The 26,808-nt window shown below is 44.3% G+C and overlaps 1 protein-coding gene across 3 annotated transcripts in view; it reads left to right on the top strand.

Moving 5' to 3' along the window:
* The window catches only part of ADGRE3 (adhesion G protein-coupled receptor E3), a 57,157-nt gene that overhangs the window by 412 nt on the left and 29,937 nt on the right, over positions 1 to 26,808 (top strand). The window contains exons 2-7 of one of the 3 annotated variants that reach the window (XM_055235528.1): positions 5,853 to 5,903; positions 10,864 to 10,986; positions 12,318 to 12,473; positions 15,882 to 15,919; positions 19,223 to 19,406; positions 23,198 to 23,317. In XM_055235528.1, coding sequence (XP_055091503.1) covers positions 5,853 to 5,903; positions 10,864 to 10,986; positions 12,318 to 12,473; positions 15,882 to 15,919; positions 19,223 to 19,406; positions 23,198 to 23,317 — 672 coding nt within the window. The remainder of the gene's footprint in view (positions 1 to 5,852; positions 5,904 to 10,863; positions 10,987 to 12,317; positions 12,474 to 15,881; positions 15,920 to 19,222; positions 19,407 to 23,197; positions 23,318 to 26,808) is intronic. The other 2 variants (XM_055235530.1, XM_055235531.1) reach the window with 2 other exon arrangements.

The raw sequence follows: 26,808 nt of genomic DNA, 5'->3' as shown, positions 1-26,808 counted from the left end.
TCCTGGGTTCAAGTGATTCTCCTGCCTCAGCCTCCTGAGTAGCTGGGATTACAGGCACACATCACCATATCTGGCTAATTTTTGTATTTTTAGTAGAGACGGGGTTTCACCATGATGCCCTGGCTGGTCTCGAACTCCTGACCTCAGGCAATCCGCCCACCTCAGCCTGCCAAAGTGCTAAGACTACAGGCATGAGCCACTGCACCCAGCCTCTAAGAGGTTGTTCATCTTCCTCTTGGCAAGTTTTGTTTTCTAATTGATGTCCTCTCCTTCTTGATAACTGCTGCAACCTAGCCCTGCCCTGAGTTTCTTCCTTTTTCTCTTGCTATTCTTTCTTCTCCCTCCTTTATCATTTTCCTGCGACAAGAAAATAAATGATAATTTTATTATTAATTTTAGAGGTCATTATATTAAGTGAAATAACTCAGACACCAAAAGACAAATGCCTCATGTTCTCATTTATCAGTGGGAGCTAAATAATGTGGACACATGGACATAGAGAGTAGAATGATAGACGATGAAGACTGGGAAGGCTGAGGGAGTAGAAGGAGAGTGGAAAATAAGAAGTTACCTAATGGTTACAATGTACATCATTTGGATGGTGGATACCCTGACTTCACCACTGTGCAATCTATGCATGTAACAAAATTACACTTGTATCCCATAAATTTATACAAGTAAAATAATGATAACCAACATTTTTGAAAACTCACTATGCATCTTACATGTATTAATCTGTTGCATCATCAGTATGCTCATGGGGTATCCTCATCTTACAGATGAGAAAACTGGGGCACAGAGAGGTTATGTTATTTGTCCAACATCACACAGCTAGTAAATAAGAGAGCTGGGATTTGAACCCAAACCATCTGTATCCAGATCTTTGCTATAACGCTCCTCCCACAGGATCCTTCCTGGGGTCTTCTGTTTTTCTACTCCCTCTCCCTATAGGAATCTCCTAATTCCATGGCTTCAACCACCATCTCTGTACGGATGAAATCCCATCCGTCTTTCCAGCTCCAGATGAATTAACAATATTGATAGTCCCAATATCAATCAAAGCTTACATTTATTAAGCAGCTACTTTAGCCTGGCATTAGGCTTAAATTGCTTTACATTGTCACACAGCATCTCCACATTACAGATAAGAAATTGCATCATAGAGAGGTTCTGTGAATTGCTCAAAGCCTCACAGCTATTCTGCTGCAGAGGCAGCTGATAGGCTGTAAATTCTATCAAAATAATACAAGCTACACTTAAATCCTAATGCCATGTCTCCCTCACCTTTGCAACCCCTAGCATAGCATCTTATATATAAGAGGTGTTTCAGTATATGTGGAACCACATGTGAAAGAAGCCTGCCTTTTTGCAACTGGAGACAGAGTCCTCGACACTTCTGAGGTGGGTTATTAGTGAATTTCGGTTATCCAGGAACTTTTAGCCCATATCACTGGATGGTACAGGCAAGGGTGATGATATGAGCATTGGGTCAAGAATTAGGATTCCAGGGTTGGGCATGGAGGCTCATACCTATAATCCCAAAGCTTTGGAAGGCCAAGGCGGGAAGATTGCTTGAGCCAGGAGTTCGAGACCAGACTGAGCAACATAGCAAGACTCTGTCTCCACGAAACATTAAAAAAGAAAAATTAACCAGGCATGGTGGCACACACCTGCAGTCCCAGCTACCCTGGAGGCTGAGGTGGGAGGATCACTTGAGCTCAGGAGTTCAAGGTTACAGTGAGCTGTGATTTCATCACTGCACTCCAGCCTGAGCAACAGAGCTCAAATGATAATATAGGCAGCAAGCCAGAGCAATTAGGCAAAAAGAGAGAAAGAAAAAGCATCCAAATGGGAAAGGAGGAAGTCAAATGGTGACAGAGGCAGCCAGCATCAGTGGAGGACTTCCTGCCTGACATTGTGCTCTACACAGTCCCTCATTTAGGTCATCTCCAAAACCCCACAAAGTAGGTCATACTGCCACCCTATTTCACATAAGGAAGCTTAGAGAAGTTAAACAACTTACCCAAATTTGCCCAACTAGTGTGCCAGCCATTTAACCCCAGGGGACCTATTTCGTCATCTACAAAATGAGTCAGTGGATGATTTCCAAAGTTTCTTAGAACTCTGGGATTCTGACACACCGATGACTCTTCAGAAACCCTAACTTAAGACCTTTGCCCAAATTAGTGAGTACAGGCTTGCTGGTTAGACTAAAGACTAGTCTTAAGGAAACATGATGGTCCCCCAGACTGCCTGAGTTTTAGGAACAGGGTAACACTATTCAGTCATATGGTTTACCAGTTGGCCCTGTGAGCTAGTCATCATTTGGGCAGGCGTAAGGTTTGTGTGGCTGCCACACATTCATGTTTATACAAAAGAAGAAACTGCCTCACGCATATAATGCCAACACTTTGGGAGGCCGCAGAAGGAGGATCACTTGAGGCCAACAGTTCAAGACCAGCTCGGTCAACACAGCAAGACCCAATCTCTACCAAAAAAAATTTTTTTAATTAGCCACAAGTGGTATCTCATGCATGTAGCCCAGGAGTTCAAGGCTACAGTGAGCTATGATTGCACCACTGCACTCCAACCGGGGCAACAGAAAAAGAACCTGCCTCAAAAAAATAAAAATAAAAATAAAAAATGTAGGAGGAAGGGGACTTTAAAGGAAACATCAGCCTGACATTAAACCCAGCTGAGAATATCCAAAATGTTCTATGAATGCAATTGCATAAGTAACTGATCACAAACCGGACCTGGCACCTTCTTGGGAGAACGGTGAGAATTATGGGAAGAAAAATAACAGTCCCCCCAGAGACATCCACATCCTAATCCCTGGAACCTGTTAATATGTTACCTTACATGGTAAAAGAAACTTTGCAGATGTTGATTAAGCTAAGAATCTTAATATGGGGGTAGTACCCTGAATTTTCCAGGGGGCCTAATATAATAATCACAAAGGTCCTCTTAAGGGGGAGGTGGAAGATCAGGAAGAAGAGAAGATGCTGTGCTGCTGGATTTAAAGAAGGAGGAAGGGTCCATGAGCCAAGAAATGCAGGCAGCTTCTAGAAGCTGGAAGAGGCAAGGAAACAGATTCTCCCCTAGGGCCTCCAAAAGAAACCAGCCCTACTAACATTCTTGATTTTAGCCTATAGAGGCTGATTTAAGACTTCTGACCTCCAGACCTGTAAGAGAATAAATCAGTGTTGCTTTAAGCCACTACATTCATGGTAATTTGTGATAGCAGCAATTGGAAACTCAAGAGAGGGATCCAGAAAGATTTAGATTGCTCCCATTACCACTCTTGAAGGGTCACACAGTTAGCCCCCAGGGCCTCTTCTCCAAAATCCTACAATTGGTCTGCACTGCCCTAAATGACCAAGTCACATATCACTCTTTACTGGACTTTGAGGCTCCAGTCAGATCTGGTGAGTGGCATCTGCCAGGGGAGAAAGGACAAGTCACTGTCACAATAAACATGCCAACCTACAGTGTCTACAATCTGAACAGCACTTCCATGCATGTAGTGCCCTGTGGGCTTTCTGAAGGAGAGGCTATGTGGTGTAGTGGGTTATCAGCTAGAACCCAGAACCCGTGTTTAACCTCAGCTCTGCCACTGACTAGCCCCAGTGAATGGAGCAAGTTACTTACTCTCTCTGTGCCTCCATTTCTTAATCTGAAAAACAGAGATGACGCTAATAGCACTTTCCTGCTAAAGTCGTTGCAAAGCTGAAGTGACAGAAAAAAAGCAGTCCATCTGTCCAGCATCTTTAGGTCTTTGCAGAAGCAGGAACATGACTGATGACACCACCTGATGTTGGAAAGGCATGGGGAAGAGCAAAGGGCTCTTTACCAGCCACAATAGAGCCAGCCTGAGCAGACTATTTTCCAAAAAGGTGGAAATAGTATCCCCCATCAAAAATGTGTTTCTAGAACCTTGCTGGTCTCTCATAAGGAGAAAGAATTTGATTCTTCTCCACTTGAATCTGAATGAGCTTGTAACTTGCTTGTAACCAAGGGAATATGACGGAAGTAGAGCTAGGTGACTTTCAGGGATGAGTGTCAAGAGGAGATGCAGCCTCATCGGCTGGGACACTCATGCTTAGAGCTTAGATGTTCCATTAAAGCAGCTTGCTTCAGGTATCCATGTTTGAAGGAAGCCCAAACAAGCCCAACACCCTGAGACAACAGGTGAAGGAACAATGCCCAGCTAGTTCTCAGCTATTGCAGCCCCATCCACTAACTGACTACAATCATATGAAACCATCAAGCTAGAACCACCCAGCTGAGCCCTTCCCAGATTCTTGACCCACAGAAACCAAGAGTGATAACAAAACAAACTTTTTTTCTTAGATTCAATAGGTACATGTGCTTGTATGTTACATGGATATTACATGCATAATGGTGGAGACTGGGTTTCTGATGTACCCATCACTCAAACATTAAACATTGTACCCAATAGGTAATTTTTCAACCCTCATCACCCCACATCCTCCCCTTTTTTAGTGGCTTAAAGCAACATTTTTGTTGAGTATGGAGACCTCTTAAAGAACTAAAAATAGAACTACTGTTGGACCCAGAAATCCCACTACTGGGTATCTACCCAAAAAAATAATAATAGTCATTGGGCTGGGCAGGGTGGCTCATGCCCGTAATCCCAGCACTTTGGGACGTTGAGGTGGGTGGATCACTTGAGGTCAGGAGTTCAAGACCAGCCTAGCCAACATGGTGAAACCCCCCTCTCTACTAAAAGTACAAAAATTAGCCAGGTGTGGCCAGGCGCAGTGGCTCACGCTTGTAATCCCAGCACTTTGGGAGGCCGAGGCAGGCAGATCACGAGGTCAGGAGATCGAGACCACAGTGAAACCCCGTCTCTACTAAAAATACAAAAAATTAGCCGGGCGTAGTGGCGGGCGCCTGTAGTCCCAGCTACTCAGAGAGGCTGAGGCAGGAGAATGGTGTGAGCCCGGGAGGCGGAGCTTGCAGTGAGCCGAGATCGCGCCACTGCACTCCAGCCTGGGTGACAGAGCGAGACTCCGTCTCAAAAAAAAAAAATTAGCCGGGTGTGGTAGCGAGTGCCTGTAATCCAAGCTGCTCAGGAGGCTAAGGCAGGAGAATCGATTGAACCTGGGAGGCGGAGGTTGTGGTGAGCCAAGATCGCGCCACTGCACTCCTGCCTGAGTGACAGAGACTCTGTCTCAAAAAAAGAAAAAAAAGTAATCATTATATCAAAGAGACACCTGCACTCATATGTCTATGGCAGCACTATTCACAGTAGCCAAGTCATGGCTATCGCAAAATCCCCAAAGTCTATTGTCTCCATCTTCATGTCCAGGTCTGCCCACTGTTTAGCTCCCACATATAAGTGAGAACATACAATATTTGATTTTCTGCTTCTGAGTTAGTTCACTTAGGATAATGGCCTCCAGCTCCATCCATGTTGCTGCTAAGGGCATGATTTCATTCTTTCTTATGGCCGCATAGTATTCCATGGTGCATATATGGCATATTTTCTTTATCTAGTCAACTGTTGGTGGACACTTAGGTTGGCTCCATGACTTGCCTATTGTGAATAATGCTGCTGTAAACATATGAGTGCATGTGTCTTTTTTATATAATGATTTCTTTTCCTTTGGGTAGATATCCAGTAGTGGGATTGCTGGGTCCAACAGTGGTCCTATTTTTAGTTCTTTGAGAGATCTCCATACTCAACAAAAAGGTTGTTTTAAGCCACTACATTTTTGTAATTTGTTACACAGTGATAGATAACTGATACACAGTCCTTGGGGCATTTCTTGGAATCATTCCTCAATTGTTTCATGTCTCTCCCTTCTGTTTCCCATCTATTCCAGGCCTCTGCTTTCTGCTGAGCCTCTTTGGAGCTGCGACTCAGAAAACCAAATGTGAGTGCTCAGAGCCAGAACAGAGAAGGTGTGGACCAAGGGCTGGACCTGGGGCCACTCATGTTCTCCAGTGGGCTGGAGAAAAGTGCCTGTTCTGAGAACAATATTTGGGAAGGCTTGCTCCTGTGTTTCATTATTTGTTTGCTTAATTAATCATTATATCAAATATGGATAGCCTTTTATTTATCTTTTTGTTTGATTTTTAATTTGTCTGTTTTTGCTAACCACAATGAGTACAACGTGGAGATATAACAGAAAATAAAACACACAAAGTCTCATGAAGCAGACATTCTAGTGGGGAGAGACAAAGGAATGGTAATCATTATCATTCTGATTATAAACAAGTCAACAAATAATGAACAAGGTCATTTCTGTTTAACGTTACTCCCCTGGGACTCTCTCTCTCTAGATTCACAAGTACCTCTTGAATCTAAGAGAAAAAAAAAAAAATGTTTGTCTCGTTACTTATCACTCTTGGTTTCTGTGGGTTAAGAATTTGGGAAGGGCTCAAGTCTAGGGTGGAACCTGAGAGTCTCTTTTTTTCTTCTTCTTCTTCTTCTTTTTTTGAGACAGAGTCTCACTCTGTCACCCAGGCTGGAGTGCAGTGGTGCCATCTCGTCTCACTGCAACCTCCACCTCCTGGGTTCAAGCGAATCTCATGCCTCAGCCTCTCGAGTAGCTGGGACTAAAGACACGCGCCACGCTGGGCTAATTTTTGCATTTTTTGTAGAGACTGGGTTTCACCATGACACCCAGGCTAGTCTCCAACTCCTGGCCTCAAACCATCTACCCACCTCAACCTCCCAAATTGCTGGGATTACAGGCATGAGCCATCATGCCCAGCCTGGAGTGAGTGTTTAGAGGGTACAGAGTTTCAGTTTTACAAGATGAAAACAGTTATGGAGATGGTTCCACAACATTATGAATGTATTAAATTCCACCGAACTGTACACTTAGTAATGGCTAAGATGGTAAATTTCTTTTTTTTTATTATACTTTAAGTTCTAGGGTACATGTGCACAACGTGCAGGTTTGTTACATAGGTATACATGTGCCATATTGGTTTGCTGCACCCATCAACTCAACATTTACATTAGGTATTTCTCCTAATGCTATCCCTCCCCAGGCCCCCCACCCCCTGGACAGGCCCCAGTGTGTGATGTTCCTCACCCTGTGTCCAAGTGTTCTCGTTGTTCAACTCCCAACTATGAGTGAGAACATGTGGTGTTTGGTTTTCTGTCTTTGTGATAGTTTGAGAATGATGATTTCCAGCTTCATCTATGTCCCTGCAAAGGACATGAACTCATCCTTTTTTACAGCTGCATAGTATTCCCTGGTGTATATGTGCCACGTTTTCTTAATCCAGTCTATCATTGATGGACATTTGGGTTGTTTCCAAGTCTTTGCTATTGTGAATAGTGCTGCAATAAGATGGTAAATTTCATATTATGTGCATGTTACCATAATTAAAAAAAAAACAAAAAAGAAGACATTCATGGAAAAGAAGCCATTCATGAGCAAGGTAGATTTTACTGGCCCATTCACAGGAAGGATGGAAGGGTATTTGCATTACAGGGCATGCCACATTTCACTCCAAAAAATTTCCATCTGCTCCAAGTCTCACTTCATAGCCATCAGCAGCCACATTTCCTCTCTGCCGAGCCTCCCCCAGACAACCGCAATTCCCATTCCCAGAGTTCTGGAGGCCATAAGCAGCCTGACTGAGGTCGCCATGTTGGAAGGAAGCCCAAACTAGCCCACACCCTGACACTACATGAAGGGACAACCTACGCCCACCCTACTCCAGTACGACTTCATCTTAACTTGATTACATCTGTACAGACCCTGTTTCCAAATAAAGTCACATCCTGAGGTTCTGGGTGGACATTAATTTTAGAAGGACACTGTTTAAACCAGTATACTCAGTATGGTAAGTTATTAAGTCCTGGAAAAGATTAAGAGTAGACTTTCAGAGCTCACTTTGAACTAAGCAGAACCTGAACAGGAAGGGAAGGGATAGGAAAGAAATGAGTGGCAGAGGGTACCACCTCTCCCTGCCCCTCCCAGGAGAATTGTGCATACTTAGTGGGTGACTATTTTGCTCCACTGAGTACAATACCACCTCTTTTGTATACAAATGGCCAACAGGCCAGGCATGGTGGCTTATGCCTGTAATCCCAGCACTCTGGGAGGCCGAGGCAGATGGATCACTTGAAGTCAGGAGTTCGAGACCAGCCTGGTGAACATGGTGAAACCCCGTCTCTACCAAAAATACAAAAATTAGCCAAGTGTGATGGTGCGCATCTGTAACCCTAGCTACTCAGGAGCCTGAGACAGGAGAATCGCTTGAACCCAGGAGGTGGAGGCTGCAGTGAGCCGAGATCACACGTCTACACTCCAGCCTGGGCGACAGAGCGAGACTCTGTCTTTAAAAAAAAAAAAAAAAAAAAAAGACCAAGAAACATGAAAAAATGCTCAACATCACTAATTATAAGGGAAACACAAATCAAAATCACAATGCAATACCAACTTACTCCTTCAAGAATGGCCATAATCAAAAAATAATAGATGTTGGCTTGGATGTAGTGAAAAGGGAACACTTTACACTGTTGGTGGGAATTAAAACTAGTACAACCACTATGTAAAACATTGTGGAGATTCCTTAAAGAACTAAAAGTAGCTCTACCATTTGATCCAGCAATCCCACTACTGGGTATCTACCCAGAGGAAAAGAAGCATTATACAAGAAACATACTTGCACAAGCATGTTTATAGCAGTACAATTCACAATTGCAAAAATATGGAACCAGCTCAAATGCCCATCAATCAACAAGTGGATAAAGAAAACGCTATATATATATATATATATATATATACACACATATATATACACATATGTGTGTATATGCAATATATATGTGTGTAAGTATATAATTTATATCTTATATAATTATATATTATGTTATATATTATATTATAATATACAAATTATATAACATATAATTTTATTTTTATCCAAAAACAAAATTCCAAAGGCTAGGCATGGTGGCTCACACCTGTAATCCCAGTGATTTGGGAGGCCAAGGCAGGCGGATCACTTGAGCCCAGGAGTTAGAGACCAGCCTAGGCAACACAAAAAGACCCCCATCTCTACAAAAAAATTTTTTTAATTACCTGGGCATTTTGGCACATGCCTGTAATCTCAACTACTCAGAAGGCTGAGGCAGGAGGATCGCTTGAGCCCAGGAGGTTGAGGCTGCAGTGAGCTATGATCTGCCACTGCATGCCAGCCTGGACAATAGAGTGAGACCCTATCTCTTAAAAAAAAAAAGTAAAATAAAACAAAATCCAAAATGCATTAAGACTTGCATGAACGGTCAATTGCACCCTTGTTTCAGTAGCATATTTGGGACTGTCCATCCCCAGGATGGAATACTGCAATGCCTTTTAAAATAATGACGTTGCTCCACATGTGAAGCTGTGGAAAAAATTCTCAGGCAAAATTTTACAAGAAAACCAAAGAACAGAGGAATATGTGTAATATGTTCCTATAATGTAAAGAAAAAGGATGCACATAGGTGTGTATATGGATTGGAATTTTTCTGAAAAGTGTAATAAGCAGTAGACAGCTCAGAATCTGGGGTAATAAGAGACTTATTGTTGGATTTTTTTTCAATTCTGTGAATTTATCATTTTCATAGGAATGAAGCCTAAAGAAAAAATACCTTAACATATACCATGATCAGAATCTCCCTCCCATGGTACCCTACAAATTCAAATTTTGTTTGTTTGTTTTAGAGACAGAGCCTCACTGTCACCCAGGCTGCAGTGTAATGACATGACCACGACTCATTGCAGCCTCAAACTCCTGGGCTCAAGCAATCCTCCCACTCCAGCCTCCAGAGTAGCTGGGACTACAGGCACATGCCACCATGCCTGGCTAATTTTTAAATTATTTTTTATAGCAATAATGTCTTGCTATGTTACCCAGGCTGCTCTCCAACTCCTAGCCTCAAGGAATCCTCCCACCTGGGCCTCCCAAAGCACTGGAATTACAGATGTCAGCAGGCATGCTCACCATGCCTCTCACCGTGGTGAGATCACAATGGCGCGATCTCAGTTCACTGCAACCTCCGCCCCATGGATTCAAGCGATTCTCCTACCTCAGCCCCCTGAGTAGCTGGGATTATAGGCATGCACCACTACACCTGGCTAATTTTGTATTTTTAGTAGAGACGGGGTTTCACCATGTTGGTCAGGCTGGTCTCGAACTCCTGACCTCAGGTGATCCACCCGCCTGAGCCTCCCAACGTGCTGGAATTACAGGCACCTGCCACCACACCCGCCTAATTTTTGTATTTTTTAGTAGAGACGGGATTTCACCATGTGAAAATTCTCACCAGGCGGAGTAAGCCACCACTCCTGGCCACTCTAATTTTTTAATGTGCTTAGATCTCACAAGAGGAAAAGGCACAGGCTTCCTCAGCCTTGAGAGGCCCTGCCCAGAGGCGAGGCCTCATTATTATTATTATTTACATATATAATATGTCAGGGGAGTGGGGTGCTGGGGGAGGGATAGCATTAGGAGAAATACCTAATGTAAATGGGTGCAGCAAACCAACATAGTACATGTATACCTATGTAACAAATACATATATTTGTTTTGAAATGGAGTCTCCCTCTGTCACCCAGGCTGGAGTGCAGTGGCACAATCTCGGCTCACTGCAATCTCCGCCTCACAGGTTCAAGCAATTCTGCCTCAGCCTCTGGAGTAGCTAGGATTATAGGCATGCGCCACCACGCCTGGCTGTTTTTTGTATTTTTAATAGAGATGGGGTTTCAGCATGTTGGCCAGGCTGCTCTTGAACTCCTGACCTCAGGTGATCAAGAGGCAGGGCCTAATTATAATAGAAGAGTTTGTGACCCCAGTCCATTTAACCTGCCTCTCTTCTCCCTGCAGCTTCCTGTGCTAAGTGCCCCGCAAATGCTTCCTGTGTCAATAACACTCACTGCACCTGTGACCATGGATATACTTCTGGATCTGGGCAGAAACTATTCACATTCCCCTTGGAGACATGTAACGGTAAAGAAGTATCATGTTTATTATTATTATTATTATTTTATTGTTATTATTATTATTAGAGACAGGGTCTTGCTCTGTTGCCCAGGCTGGACTGCTGTGGCATGATCAAAGCTCACCGCAAGCTGGACACAGTGGCTCAAGCCTGTAATCCCAGCACTTGGGGAGGCTGAGGCGGGCAGATCCCTTAAGGTCAGGAGTTTGAGACCAGTCTGGCCAACATGACAAAACCCCGTCTCTACTAAAAATACAAAAATTAGCCAGGCATGGTGTGGGGCGCCTGTAATCTCAGCTACTCAAGAGGCTGAGGCATGAGAATAGCTTGAACCTGGGAGGCAGAGGTTGCAGTGAGCCGAGATTGCACCACTGCCCTCCAGCCTGGGTGACAGATCGAGACTCTGATCAAAATAAATAAAAACACTCACTACAGCCTCCAACTCCTGGGATCAAGCCTCTCAAGTAGCTGCAACTACAGGTGTGCCACCATGCCCAGCTAATTTTTTTTTTTTTTTTTTTTTGTAGAGATGGGTTATTACTGTATTGTCCAGGCTGGTCTCAAACTCCTGAGCTCAAGCAATCCTCCTGCCTCGGCCTCCCAAAGTGCTGGGATTACAGGCGTGAACCTTGCACCTGGTCGGGGTAATTTGCAAGTCATCCAGAGGCAGGAGCAAAAGGGAGACAAAATGGGGGTTGTTTTGGAAACTTGGCCATTCATTTAAGATAGTTTCTTGTTTCAGCCAGGCATGGTGGCTCACGCCTGTAATCCCAGTACTTTAGGAGGCCAAGGCAGGCGGATCACCTGAGGTCAGGAGTTAGAGACCAGCCTGGCCAACATAGTGAAACCCCGTGTCTACTAAAAATACAAAAAAATCAGCTGGGTGTGGTGGTGCATGCCTGTAATCCCAGCTACTCAGGAGGTTGAGACAGGAGAATCCCTTGAACTCAGGAGGCAGAGGTTGCAGTGAGCCCAGATCCTGCCATTGCAGCATGGATGACAGCGAGACTCCATCTCAAAAAGAAAAGATAGTTTCTTGTTTCATTGAGTGACTTCCCTCTCAGTGTCTCCTGGGATCTCCTCCCAAATAAAGTACTTGTACTTATATCCTCATCTCATTGTCTGCTTTGTCCCCACTGTCTTCAATTATCCTCATGGTCTTCATTGACCCCACCAAAGTCAATGAAGAAAGCAAAAAACCAGGATAACCATTACCTAAACTGATTTGTCTCGGAAAGCCAGGACAGACCATGGGGGAAAGAGCACAACTCCTGACACATAGTAGATGCCCAATAAATCTTTGCTGAATGAATGACCCAATTGCTTCTTTGTGTTCCAGACATTGATGAATGTAAACCACCCTATAGTATATATTGTGGATTCAATGCTGCATGTCACAATGTCGAAGGAAGTTTCTACTGTCACTGCATCCCAGGATATAAACTCCTTCCTAGGAATGAAAAATTCAATAATTCCAATGAGAACATCTGTCAGGGTAAGAATATTTTGTCCTCCTGCCTTCCTTCCTCTGTTTTTTTGTTTGTTTGTTTGTTTGTTTTGTTTTGTTTTGAGACAGAGTCTCGCTCTGCAGCCCAGGCTGGAGTGCAGTGGCTGAAACCTTTGCCTCCCGGGCTCAAGTGATTCTCCTGTCTCAGCCTCCCAAGTAGCTGAGATTACAGACGTGCACCACAATGCCCAGCTAATTTTTCTTGATCCACGCGCCTCATCCTCCCAAAGTGCTGGGACTTCTTACAGGCGGCAGTCCTTCCTCATTTTTTATTGAATCTAACATCAGAAAAGACGTACTTGTTGTGGGACCAGGATGTGGTTTTTATTTTCTGCAGGGAACTACAAGGAAAGAAGGAAGTTCAAGTTGAGGGAAATAAGAGGGTGAGAAAGGGAACTATAGTTTGGAGATGGAGGATGCGATAAGGTGGTGATTGAGACCACATTCTTTGAATTGCAAGGAAGAGAAACTTACTCAGGCTAACAGGCAGAAAAATGGGTATATGAAAAGGATGCATGGCCATGCCCTGCAAGGACAGGAACGCAGCTGGGCTTCTGGAATTAACTAAAACTGGGAACTCGACACCCCCAGGGTGCATCTCCTAGTCCCTGTCTCTAAGCGTCTTTGGGTCTGCTCCTTCCTTCTCTTTCACTGCAGGCTGGCTTTCTCTGCTTCCTAGACCACAGGACAGAAAATGTGACCACCGGCTAGGAGCGGTGGCTCACACCTGTAATCCCAGTACTTTGGGAGGCCAAGGCGGGCAGATCACTTGAGACCAGGAGCTCAAGACCAGCATGGCCAACATGGTGAAACCCCATTTCTACTAAAAATACAAAAATTAGCTGGGTGTGGTGGCAGGTGCCTGTAATCCCAGCTACTCAGGAGGGTGAGGCACAAGAATTGCTTGATCCCGGGAAGCGGAGGTGGCAGTGAGACAAGATCACGCCACTGCACCCCAGCCTGGGTGACAGAGCAAAACTCTGTCTCGAAAAAAAAAAAAAAAAGGAAATCCTACCACCAAACGCTCCAGATCTTACCATTTTTTTTGCCCCAACCAACCAAAGAGAGATCAGTTGACCCTCTCTCTGAGACCCCATTGCAAATTTTTTGGGAATGAATACATTGGCCCAGTTTGAGCCCCATGTGCACCTGTGGATCCGTGTCCAGCGAGAGATGCTGTGTCATATAAACATGACCACTCCCATGGAAAACATGGATGGGAAAGTCTACATGAGAAAAGAGATGAGACTTGGTAGACCACCCATGAGGTATTGGCTACTGTTGGGATAATAAGAGAGAAACTTTTTTTTTTATTTTTCAGAGATGGGGTCTCACTCTGTCACCCAGGCTGGAGTGCAGTGGCACCATCATTGCTCACTGCAGCCTTGAACTTCTAGGCTCAATCCTCCCACCTCAGCCTCCTGAGTGGCTGAGATTATAGGTATGAGCCACCATACCTGGCTAATTTCTTCATTTTTTGTAGAGATGGGGTTCTCACTATGTCGCCCAGGCTGGTCGCAAACTCCTAGTCTCATGTGATCCTCCTGCCTTGGCCTCCCAAAGTGCTGGGATTATAGGCATAAGCCACAGTGCTCAGCTGTAAATCTGTCTTTTACTAAGCAATGCGCACCTCTATTGACAATGTAGAAGCAGACTGTGATTCTACCTGGGTTCTGATGTTAATCTCTTAAACTCGTATTATTTTACAAAAAAAAGAATGCCTTTGGTTGTTTTCCTAATGTTAAGAGCTCTGCACTGTCCTTTTATAAAGACTGAGCCCATTTGGGGTTCGTTATTACCAAGGCTGGCAGCTCTAAGCAACCCACACCCCCACCCAATGATAAAGTGTGCAGCTTTGGTTCAAAAGGGCAATTTTCTACGATGAATACGGTTTCCTATAACAAACATACTCTAGACTCGGTTGTAAGTCAAAGTTCTTGAACTCTTAAGATAAAATGTTCAGTATTAAAACAAAGCTGTTTGTGCTTTTAAGCAAATAGACTGAGCTGAAAACCAAAATTTAGAATAAGTACAGATTTAACCTCAGCATGATGATAAAAGATATGTAAACATTTGCTAGACTTTCCTTGTCTTTTTTTTTTTTTTTTTCCAGAGACAGAGTCCTGCTCTGTCTCCCAGGCTGGAGTGCAGTGGTGTGATTTCGGCTCACTGCAAACTTTGCCTCCTAGGTTTAAGAGATTCTCCTGCCTCAGCCTCCCGAGTAGCTGGGATTACAGGCACCCGCCACCATGCCCAGCTAATCTTTGTATTTTTAGTAGAGACAGAGTTTTGCCATGTTGGCCAGGCTGGTCTCGAACGCCTGGGCTCATGTGATCCTCCTGCCTCGGCCTCCCAAGCAGCTGGGACTACAGGTGCACCATTCCTCAAATTTCTAAAGTAGAGATGCCCTCACTAAGCACAGGAACCAACACAAAAGTCTTCATTAACAGCTGATGACCAGACAGTGATGCTTCTGTTTCGGTTATCATTCCCAACCAGGCTGACTTTAAACACAGGAGGCTTCTAATTTTCTGTTTTCTCTGCCATTTCAGTTCTAATTTCCAGTCAAGATGGAATAAAAGAATTTGGAGGCAAGGCGCGGTGGCTCACGCCTGTAATCCTCGCATTTTAGGAGGCCAAGGCAGGTGGATCGCCTGAGGTCAGGAATTTGAGACCAGCCTGGCCAACATGGCGAAATCCCATCTCTACAAAAAATACAAAAAAAAAAAAAAAATGTTGCCGGGTGTGTGGTACACGTCTATAGTCCCAGCTACTTGCGGGGCTGAGGTGGAGGATTGCTTGAGCCCAGGACATTGAGGTTGCAGTGAGCCAAGATTGTGCCACTGCACTCCAGCCTGGGCAACAGAATGAGACCCTGTCTAAAAAAAAAATGAAAAAAAAAAATCCAGGTGCGATGGCTCATGCCTGTAATCCCAGCCCTTTGGGAGGCCGAGGCAGGCGGATCATGAGGTCAAGAGTTTGAGACCAGCGTGGCCAACATGGTGAAACCCCATCTCTACTAAAAATACAAAAATTAGCTGTGCCTGGAAGTGCGTGCCTGTAATCCCAGCTACTCAGGAGGCTAAGGCAGGAGAATCACTTGAACTCAGGAGGTGAAGGTTGCAGTGAGCCAAGGTTGCACCATTGCAATCCAGCCTGGGCAACAGAGTGAGACTCTGTCTCAAAATAAAAATAAAAATAAAATAAAAAATAAAAAAATTTTTAAATAAAATTTAAAAATTTTAAAAAATAAACAAACAACAGATAAAGACTATGAGTTCAGGCTGTCACCCTCTAGGTGCAAAGTTGCCCACCCCATTAGTTACCCCACCTGCCCACCCCTCTGCCTGGTCACTCTCAGTTCCAATGGTAACTCCATTATGATGTCTTTTGCAGACGCCACATCCTCAAAGACAACCCAGGGCAGGAAAGAGGTGAGTGGAGGCTGATCCCCAGACCCTACCCAGGTAACAAACATCAGTAACAAATATTTACAAAGCCCAAAGTGAGCAAATGGGGATGGATTTAGGACAAAATATATATTACATATAAATATATAATGTATTATTTAGGACAAAGTATATATTATATATAAATATATAATATATTATTACCATATAATATCATATTACTACACAATAGTACATATTTACATATTATATACAATTATATATTATGTATAACTGTGGTATATATACATATATCTATAGGTAGATAGATAGAGATATACCATTAGGTATACCCACTATATGTGTATCATTATCCAGCTCACTATAGATACATCACTATATATAACAGTTGAACAACACACATTTGAACTGCGGCGATCCACTTACACGAGGACGTTTTTCAACCAAATGTGAATCAAAAATACAGTATTGCCAGGCTTGGCGCAGTGGCTCACGCCTGTAGTCCCAGCACTTTGGGAGGCCAAGGCAGGCAGGTTACTTGAGGTCAGGAGTTCGAGACCAGCCTGGCCAACATGGTGAAACCTTATCTCTACTAAAAATACAAAAATTAGCCAGGTATGGTGGCACATGCCTGCAATCCCAGCAACCCCAGAGGCTGAGGCAGGAGAATCACTTGAATCAAGGAGGAGGAGGTTGCAGTGAGTGGAGATGCTGCCACTGCACTCCAGCCTGGGTGACCGAGCAAGACTCTGTCTCAAAAAAAAAAAAAAAAAAAAAAAAAAAATATATATATATATATATATATATATAGGCAGGATGCAAAACTCACAAAGAGGAAGCACTGACTTTTCATGAGTGAGTTCCATGGGACTTGAGTATGCGTGGATTGGATTTGAGCATATATGGACGATCCTGGAACCAATGCCATGCGTATACCAAGAGGGGTCTGTATCTATATCTACTTATAGATATAGGTATAGATAGACACACAGAGAGTGCGTGTAGGTACATACATACGACAGTGTGTGAGTGTGTGTGTGTTGCCATCTAAAGACAGGAATCTATCCCAGACCAAGAAAGACAGGCCGAGAGAGTATATTAAGGCCTGCTGCACTGCTGCAAAAGAGATCCAAGTATCCAATGGTATCCATTATTGTCTCTGGCCAACTGAGAGCATTTATATAAATATGTAATTACATCATGTAATCAATCCCTAGACTGTGAGCTTTTTGAGGAAGGGAATAAGACCAACCCCAAATTAGGAGTTCAAGGAATGATCATTGAAGTAATGAACAAATAAAGAATCAAGTAATCAGGCCGGGCATGGCGGCTCACGCCTGTAATCCCAGCACTTTGGGAGGTGGGTGGATCACCTGAGGTCAGGAGTTCAAGATCAGCCTGGCCAACATGATGAAACCCCCATGTCTACAAAAAATACAAAAATTAGCTGGGCATGGGGGCACGTGCCTGTAATCCCAGCTACTCAGGAGGCTGAAGCAGGAGAATCACTTGAACCCAGGAGGCGGAGGTTGCAGTGAGCTGAGATCACGCCACTGCACTCCCGCCTGGGCAACAGAACAAGAATCCATCTCAAAAATAAATAAATAAATAAATAATGATATAGGAGTTAAGAAGAAATTACTTAGGCAGATAGTGAGGGTAAGGAAGTCGTCAATGAGGTTTTCCTTTCAATGAAAAGCAGCCCCAAATTTTCTTTTCTAACAAAGAGCAGCCTGTAAAATCGAGCTGTGGACATAGACAAGCAAGCTGGAAGCTTATGGGTCAATGCCAGCAGCTGTGCCAATAGGAAAAGGCTACCTGGGACTAGACATGATCAAAATGGCAGCTCCATCTTCCCTTCTCTTTGCCAGTCACGTGTACAGTAAGGAGCAGACAAGATGGTACTGGCCAAGTGGGTAGGGCAACCAGCCTTCCCCGAGCAGTATGTAAATGTCGCACCTGGCCCAACCAATCTGTGGCCCTACATAATTCAGACACCGCCTCCTCAGCCTGACTATAAAATCTAGTGCCTGAATATAAAATCTAGTCGGTGGGCAGGATTTGGCTTTCTTTCGGGCATCCCTCTGTCTCGCAAGGGAGAGAGCTGTTCTAGTTCTACTTTCTTTTTTTTTTTTTTTTTGAGATGGAGTCTCTCTCTGTCGCCCAGGCTGGAGTGCAGTGACGCGATCTCGGCTCACCACAACCTCTGCCTCCTCCGCCTCCCAGGTTCAAGCGATTCTCCTGCCTCAGCATCCCAAGTAGCTGGGATTACAGGCATGCGCCACCACACCCGGCTAATTTTGTATTTTCAATAGAGACGGGGTTTCACCATGTTGGTCACACTGGTCTTGAACTCCTGACCTCAGGCGATCCACCCCCCTCGGCCTCCCAAAGTGCTGGGATTACAGGTGTGAGCCACCGCGCCCTGCCCTCTTTTCTCTTTCTTTTGGCTTTTAAACCTCCACTCCTAAACTCACTCCTTGTGTGTGTCCATGTCCTTCATCTTGGCACAAGATGGCAAACCCCAGGTATTTATCCCAGACAATGGCACCGCTTCAATAGTGGCAACCACTCTCTTGTTGTGACAGTGACAACCAAAAATGTCTCCAGCCATCGCCACATGTGCCCTGTGGAGGGAGTAGCAGAATCACCTCGCAATTGAGAACCACTTGTCTATTTCTAACAAACTTATCACTACCTTGTTGGCAAAAAATGTTAATAATAACTAACCCAATCGGGCACAGTGGCTCACTCCGATAATCCCATCACTTTGGAAGGCCAAGGCAGGGGAATCATTTGAGCCCAGGAGTTCCAGACCAGCCTGGGCAACATAACAAGACCCTGTCTATACAAAAAAAAAAAAAAATTTAAATTAAGCAAGCATGGTGGTGTGCACCTGTAGTCCCAGCTACTCAGGAGGCTGAGGCATGAGAATTACTTGAACCCAGGAGCTGGAGGCTGCAGTGAGCCGAGATCCCACCCCTGCACCCTAGCCTGGGCGACAGAGCAAGACTCTGTCTCAAAAATAATAATAATGACTCACCCTTACAGAGCTTTTACCAGATACAGACACTGTCCTAAAGGAAGAGCATGTTAACTCATTTAATCCTCCAGAAAAACCATTTGAGTTCCTTTTCCTGTAGTGGGGCACAGAGTGATTGAGTGACTTGCCCAAGGTCACACAGCCGGGACACGATGAAGTGCCAGGATTTGAATGTGGTTCCTCCAGCTCCAGAGCCTGCTTTCTCATGCTTTCTACTGCTCTTTTGGATATGGGACTTACCAGATTACATTTTTAAAAAATGAAAATTCTTTATGTCTTCAAAGCTGCAAAAGATTGTGGACAAATTTGAGTCATTTCTCACCAATCAGACTTTACGGAGTACAGAAGGGAGACAAGAAATCTCATCCACAGTTACCACTATTCTCCGGGATGTGGAATTGAAAGTTCTAGAAACTGCCTTGAAAGCTCCAGAACAAAAAGTCCTGAAAATCCAAAACGGTAGTGTGGGTAAGACAATAATGAGGCCTGATACACCCTGGGAACTGGTTAGCAGCTGGGATCTGGGTTAGGCAATTAGAAAAAAAAAATTGAATACACCACATGAGTCCTTTTATGTAAATTACATAAATTTATATAAAGTCTAGAAAACGCAAACTTATCTAGAGTGACAGGGAGGGGCAGGAGGGAGGGGTGGCAGAGGCATGAGAAAATCTGGGGAAACTATTAGGGGTGATGGAAACCTTCCTGCCTTGATTGTGGTGTTGATTTCAGAGGTGTGTGCACCCACCAAAACTCACCAGATTGTACACTTTAATATGTGCAGTTGGTTAGACATCAATTATACCTCAATAAAGTTGTTTATTCAGAAGATTTTCAATAGTTTCCAATCCCAGGTCTGGAATTTTCACTTAAATGTAGTTTGAGGACCAGGCGTGATGGCTCACGCCTGTATCTCAGCACTTTGGGAGGCTGAGGTGGGTGGATCACTTGAGGCCAGCAGTTTGAGACCAGCCTGGGCAGCGTGGTGAAACTTCATCTTTACTAAAAATACAAAAATCAGCCAGGCACAGTGGCTCACGACTGTAATCCCAGCTACTCCGGAGGCTGAGGTGGGAGAATCACTTGAACCCGGGAGGCAGAGGTTGCAGTGAGCCGATCACACCATTGCACTCTAGCCTGTGTGACAGAGCAAGACTCCATCTTAAATTAAAAAAAAAATAAAAAAATAAAAAAAAGCACAGCAGGTTTTGAAAAAGTCAGTGCATATTCTTCTTGGAAAACTGGAATCTGGATACTTTGGTTCAAAATTAAACCATTTTCCAGATTGCAAGTAAATCTCATCTCTCCTGATTTTGCCACGTCCTGATTGTTTGATCTGAGACCAGTGCCCTCACCTCATTGGACTTCATTCTCCTGTCAATAAAATGAGGATAATATTAGCTGGACATGGTGGTGCGTAAATGTGGTCCCAGCTACTTAGGAGGCTGAGGTGGGAGCATCACTTGAGCCCAGGAGTTCGAGGCTGCAGTGAGCTGAGATTGCACCACTGCACTCCAGCCTGGACAACAGAGTGAGAGACTGTCTCAAAAAAAATTTTTAATAGAGATAATGAAAATGCATGTAATGCACTTAGGACTAGGATACCTCAGAAGCTAAACGACTCAAACTTTTAAGAAAGAAGAAAAACTACGGTAGTAATTGCTATAATTATGATTATTCTATCTTTCCTCTCTTTAATATTATGAAATATTACTAAAATAGTTCATTCTTTTTTATGTGAAACACATAGTTTAATTTAGAAAATATTAAATAATATAAAAACAAGTCAAATTGAGGTTTTATAAAAATAACACAGAGTAACAGGTGATAATATAATGGATGATGAAATCAACATTGTGGGCAGGGTGAGGTGGCGCACGCCTGTAATCCTAGCACTTTTGGAGGCTAAGGCAGGAGGATCACCTGAGGTCAGGAGTTCGAGATCAGCCTGGCCAACACGGTGAAAACCTGTCTCTACTAAAAATACAAAAATTAGCCTGGTGTGGTGGTGCACACCTGTAATCTCAACTACTCGGGAGGGTGAGGCAGGAGAATCACTTGAACCTCGGAGGCAGAGGTTGCAGTGAACCAAGATTGTGCCACTGCACTCCAGACTGGGTGACAGAGCGAGACTCCATCCTGGAAAATAATAATAATAATAATAATAATAATAATAATAAATTCAGCCAGGCACAGTGCCTCACTCCTATAATCCTAGCACTTTGGAAGGCCGAGGCAGGTGGATGACCTGAGGTCAGTAGTTCGAGACCAGCCTGGCCGACATGGTGAAACCCTGTTTCAACTAAAAAAATGCAAAAAAAATTAGTCAGGCGTGGTGGTGCATGCCTATAATCCCAGCTACTCATGAGGCTGGGGCAGGAGAATCGCTTGAACCGGGGGACAGAGGTTGCAGTTAGCTGAGAGCATGCCACTGCACTCCAGCCTGGGCAAAAGAGTGAGACTCCATCTCAAAAATAATAATAATAACAATAAATTCATTTACACTGAGCTCAAGAATTTCTATTGATTAAAACATACTAAATGAATGAAACAGTAGGCCAAAAACATTAATACATAATTAAATACTTGTAAACTTTTCAAAAACTGAGAGTCAATATTAGACAAACCAGTAATAGTATCTAGAATGTCATTAGTGTCATTCTTTTTTTTTTTTTGATATGGAGTCTCGCTCTATTGCCCAGGCTGGAATGCAGTGGCATGATCTAGGTCATTGCAACCTCCGCCTCCTGGATTCAAGTGATTCTTCTGCCTCAGCCTCCCAGTTAGCTGGGATTACAGGCGCCTGCCACCATGCCCAGCTAATTTTTGTATATCAGTAGAATGGATTTTCACCATGTTGGCCAGGCTGGTCTCGAACTCCTGACCTCAAGCAATCAACTGGCCTCAGCCTCCCAAAGTGCTGGGAATTCAGGCATGAGCCACTGCACTCAGCCATAAAATAGTGTCATTCTTGATGTGCTATTTTGTTGCTTGCTTCTTTTTTTCTTTTTTAACCTTTTAATATACATAAAAGGAGATAGGAAAATAAAATCCCTGATGCACCCGTCACCCAATTCAACAATTTCCAACTCACAGCCAGTCTTGGGCTGTCTGTTTTTAAGATACATATTTTCATGAGCTTAACCTTTTTTAGCTTCATTAAAGTGTAATTGATAAACAAAATTGTATATATTTAAGGTGTACAATAGGATGACCTGATACACATATATACTGTGGAATGATCACCACAATCAAATTAGCTAATACATCCATCCATGGTTACCTTTTTTCTCATGAGTTTTTCTTGATTGCAATTCATTTGTGACTTTATTTTTATTTGAAGCCCTGGTTCCCCACCATAGGGATATATCATCACTTATTTATTTATTTATTTATTTATTTACTTACTTACTTATTTTTGAGACAGAGTCTCACTCTGTCACCCAGGCTGGAGTGCAGTGGCACAATCTCAGCTCACTGCAACCTCTGCCTCCCTGGTTCAAACTATTCTCGTTCCTCAGCCTTCCAAGTAGCTGAGATTACAGGTGCACACCACCATGCCCAGCTAATTTTTTGTAATTTTAGTAGAGATGGGGTTTCACCATGTTGGCCAGGCTGGTCTTGAACTCCTGTCCTCAAGCAATCCACCTGCCATGGCCTCCCAAAGTGCTGGGATTACAAGCATGAGCCACTGTGCCCAGCCCATGTCATCACTTATTTAATCAATCGCCTCTTGTTGAACATCTAGATAATCCCCCATTTTCCACCATTATCATCTAAGCTGCTATGAACTTTCTTGTAGCTAAATCTGCCCTCCATCCACAATCATTTTCTGAGAATAAACTCCTAGAAATAGAACTGTATCTTCAAAGGTGTATGCTAAGAGCCGTTAGTTAAGAACTTGGTTTCAGGAGTTAGAGTCTTACCTAACTTCTGACTTCAGTTTCCTCATCTATAGAGTTGTCCCTTATGAAGTTATAGGTTATTGTAAGGTGACATGTGTAAGGCTCTTAGCTCAGTGCCCGACACATCCTAGACATTCAGTATATGTGAGCCATTTATGTTGCTATGAACATTTTTTTTTAGAGGCAGCATCTCACTGTATTGCCTGGGCTCCAATTCCTGGGCTCAAGCAATCCTTCTGCCTCAGCCTCTTGAGTAGTTGGGACTACAGGCATGCACCACCATGTCCTGTTCCTATGCATATTTTTAAAGTTTCTTACAATATCACTAAGCCTGCCCATTGCTTTTCTTACCAGCTATTGAAACTCGAGTGATTACAGACAATTGCTCTGAAGAAAGAAAGACATTCAACTTGAACGTCCAAATGAACTCAATGGACATCCATTGCAGTGACATCATCCAGGGAGACACACAAGGTACGCGTGATGGCTGCATTCAGAATCCCTCACACAGAGCCATGTCATTGTGTGAGTCGTGGGGAAACAAGCCCACTCAGCTCTCCCCTAATGGGCTTGTTACCCTCAAACTGCGATATTGGAGATTTTCCCTTTAAAAAAAAAAAGACATTTTCCCAAAATGGAGGTTTTCTATTATTCAGTGTGGGAGGGACTTCTTTGCAATTTGGGATGGTGGGGGAATGCTGTTCTGCCTGTGTCCCAGTTTGGGTTCACCCAGAAGCAAACCCTGAAAGAAGTGTGAGAAGTTTCTTTGGGAGGTGATCCCCAGGAACAACAGTGGGTGTATTCATCAGGGTTCTCCAGAGAATCACAACTAAAGAGCTGAAGAGTGTAGGGTGTGGGGGGTGTGAGAAGAGAGGAGAGAGAGAGACAGAGAGATGGAGACAGAGAGCAAGAGATGAGAGAGATGGAGAGAAACAGATGTGGAAAGGCAGATGGGTAGAGAGAGATGGAGAGAAAGATGGGGAGAGAGGTGGAAAGAGAGACATGGGGAGAGACAGATGGAATTAGATGGGGAGAGAGATGTGGAAAGAGAGAGATGGGGAGAGCAATGGAAAGAGAGATGGGGACAGCGATGGAAAGAGAGAGAAGGGGAGAGAGATGGAAAGAGAGAGAAGGGAAGAGAGACGGAAAAAGATAGGGAGAGAGATGGAAAGAGAGAAATGAGAAAACAGAGATTAGGAGAGCGGTGGAAAGACAGAGATGGGGAGAGAAATGGAAAGAGAGAGAAGGGAAGAGAGATGGAAAGAGAGATGGGGACAGAGATGGAGAGGAGAGAGATGTGAAGAGAGAGATGGGGAAGAGAGAAGGGAAGAGAGAGATGGAGAAAGAGATGGGAAGAGAGAGATGGGGAAAGACAGATGAGAAGAGAGAGATAGGGGATAGAGATGGGGAGACAGAGATAGGAAGAGAGATGGAAAGAGAGAGATTAGGAGAGAGATATGGAAAGAGAGAGATTAGGAGAGAGATATGGAAAGAGAGAGATGGGGAGAGGTGGAAAGAGAGAGATGGGGAGAGAGAGAGATGGAATTTGAGAGATGGGGAGAGAGACATGGAAAGAGAGAGATGTGGAGAGAGATCAAAAGAGAGATCGAAAGAGAGAGATGGGGAGAGAGAAATGGGGAGAGAGACGGAAAGAGAGAGATGGGGAGAGAAAAGGAAAGAAAGAGATGAGGAGAGACGGGGAGAGGCATTTTAAAGAATCAGCTCACGTGACTATGGAGGGCCGAGATGTCCAAAATCTGCAGGGTGGGCAGGCAGGCAGGAGACACAAGGAAGAGCTGATACTGCAGCTTGAATCCAAAGATAGTCTGAGGCCAGAACTCCCTCTTTCTCAGGAGACCTCAGTCTGGTTTCTCTTGAGGCCTTCAACTGATTGGAGGAGGCCCACCCACATTATAGCAGGCAATCTGTTTCACTCAGTCTACTGATTTAAATATTAATCTCATCTTTAAAACACCTTCATGGCAACATCCATGCCTCATGTCAGGGGACCATGGCCTAGCCAAGTGGACATGTAAAATGAACTATCACCATAGGTAAGAGGCAAAGTAAGACACGCAAGTAAAGGCAGCCAATGAGGTAGGTACCTGAGTGAGCAGCTTGCTGTTGGGGTACCTGGAGCTCAATCTCACTGAGTTGTCCCATTTGAGAAGAGGGAGCTAGGATGTCTGTCCATCTGCTCTGATCTATCATTGGTGGAGGGTTGTTCTGGGGGCTGAACTTTCAAGCTCTTCCAGCCTGTCCTCTGTGCAGGCCAAACACAAATTCATGCCCATGGAAGTTCCCAGGCAGAACCACCAATGCTTACAGCAGAATTCAGCAGCATATTAAAGAAACCAAGAATGGCAGGGATTCGAGCCAGGGTGCACACCATACCTACAGTCTTTGTAAGAAGAAATAGATTATTATTCATTGTCTCAGTGTTGCCAGACTTTGAAGTTTCCAGAAAATGCAAAAAGTGGGTTGTTTGTATGAAAACATCCTTTTTTGGTTTTTGGTTTTTGGTTTTTGGTTTTTGTCTTTGAGATGGAGTCTCACTCTGTCGCCCAGGCTGGAGTGCAGTGGCATGATCGCAGCTCACTGCAGCCTCCGCCTCTTGGGTTCAAGCGACTCTCCAGCCTCAGCTTCCCAAGTAGCTGAGATTGCAGGCATGTGCCACCACATCCAGCTAATTTTTGTATTTTTAGTAGAGACGGGGTTTCACCATGTTGACCATGCTGGTCTCGAACTCCTGACCTCAAATGATCCACCCCCTCGGCCTCCCAAAGTGCTGGGGTTACAGGTGTGAGCCACCATGCCCAGCCCCAGCACTCTGTTAAAACGAACCCCCCAGGAATCACAGGACTTAAGCTCCAGCTGAGAACGACTCTTATAAAAAATGGCAGACCGGGCATGGTGGCTCATGCCTGCAATCCCAGCACTTTGGGAGGCTGAGGCGGGTGGATCATCTGAGGTTGGGAGTTCGGGACCAGCCTCACCAACATGGAGAAACCCCATCTCTACTAAAAATGCAAAATTAGCCGAATGTGCTGGCACATGCCTGTAATCCCAGCTACTTGGGAGGCTGAGGCAGGAGAATCACTTGAACCCAGGAGGCAGAGGTTGCAGTGAGCCAAGATCGTGCCATTGCCCTCCAGCCTGGGCAGCAAGAGTGAAACTCCATCTCAAAAAAAAAAAATGGCAGAGATCTTTTTTGGGGTTAAGCTTTGCAGCAAAGCCACGTTCACAACTCAACCTTCATGGGTGTTAATGCACAATAGAGAGAGATTCTAAAATCGTTTAGCCAAGCCACATATCCTAGATCCTGCTAATTTCCCTAATGAGAACCCGTCTCTGTATCCATTAGGCTTATTAACAGACTAATTTCACCATTGAAAACTCTCTTCCTTTTTTTTTTTTTTTTTTTTTTTTGAGACAGAGTATCGCTCTGTCTCCCAGGTTGGAGTGCAGTGGCCTGATCTGGATCTTGGCTCACTACAACCTCCGCCTCCCGGGTTCAAGCGATTCTCCTGCCTCAGCCTCCTGAGTAGCTGGGACTACAGGTGTCTGCCAGCACTCCTGGCTAATTTTTGTATTTTTAGTAGAGACAGGGTTTCACCATATTGGCCAGGCAGGTCTCGAACTCCTATCCTTGTGATCCACCCGCCTCGACCTCCCAAAATGCTAGGATTACAGCCATGAGCCACCATGCCTGGCTGAAAACTCACTTCTATAGGGCCTTACATCTAATTGGCCAAATTAAATAAATCTTTACATCTGGCTGAGCATGTGGGCTCATGCCTATAATCCCAGCACTTTGGCAGGCGGGAGGAGGGAGGACCACTTGAGACCAGGAGTTTGAGACCAGCCTGGGCAACATAGTGAGACCCTGTATCTACAAAAAGTAGAGGAAAAATTAGCCAGGTGTGGTGGCATGTAACTGTAGTCCCAGCTACCCAGGAGGCTGA

Source organism: Symphalangus syndactylus, chromosome 13 (genome assembly GCF_028878055.3).
Source record: "Symphalangus syndactylus isolate Jambi chromosome 13, NHGRI_mSymSyn1-v2.1_pri, whole genome shotgun sequence".
Lineage (NCBI taxonomy): Eukaryota > Metazoa > Chordata > Mammalia > Primates > Hylobatidae > Symphalangus > Symphalangus syndactylus.
This window is presented reverse-complemented; position numbering and strand designations above follow the sequence as displayed.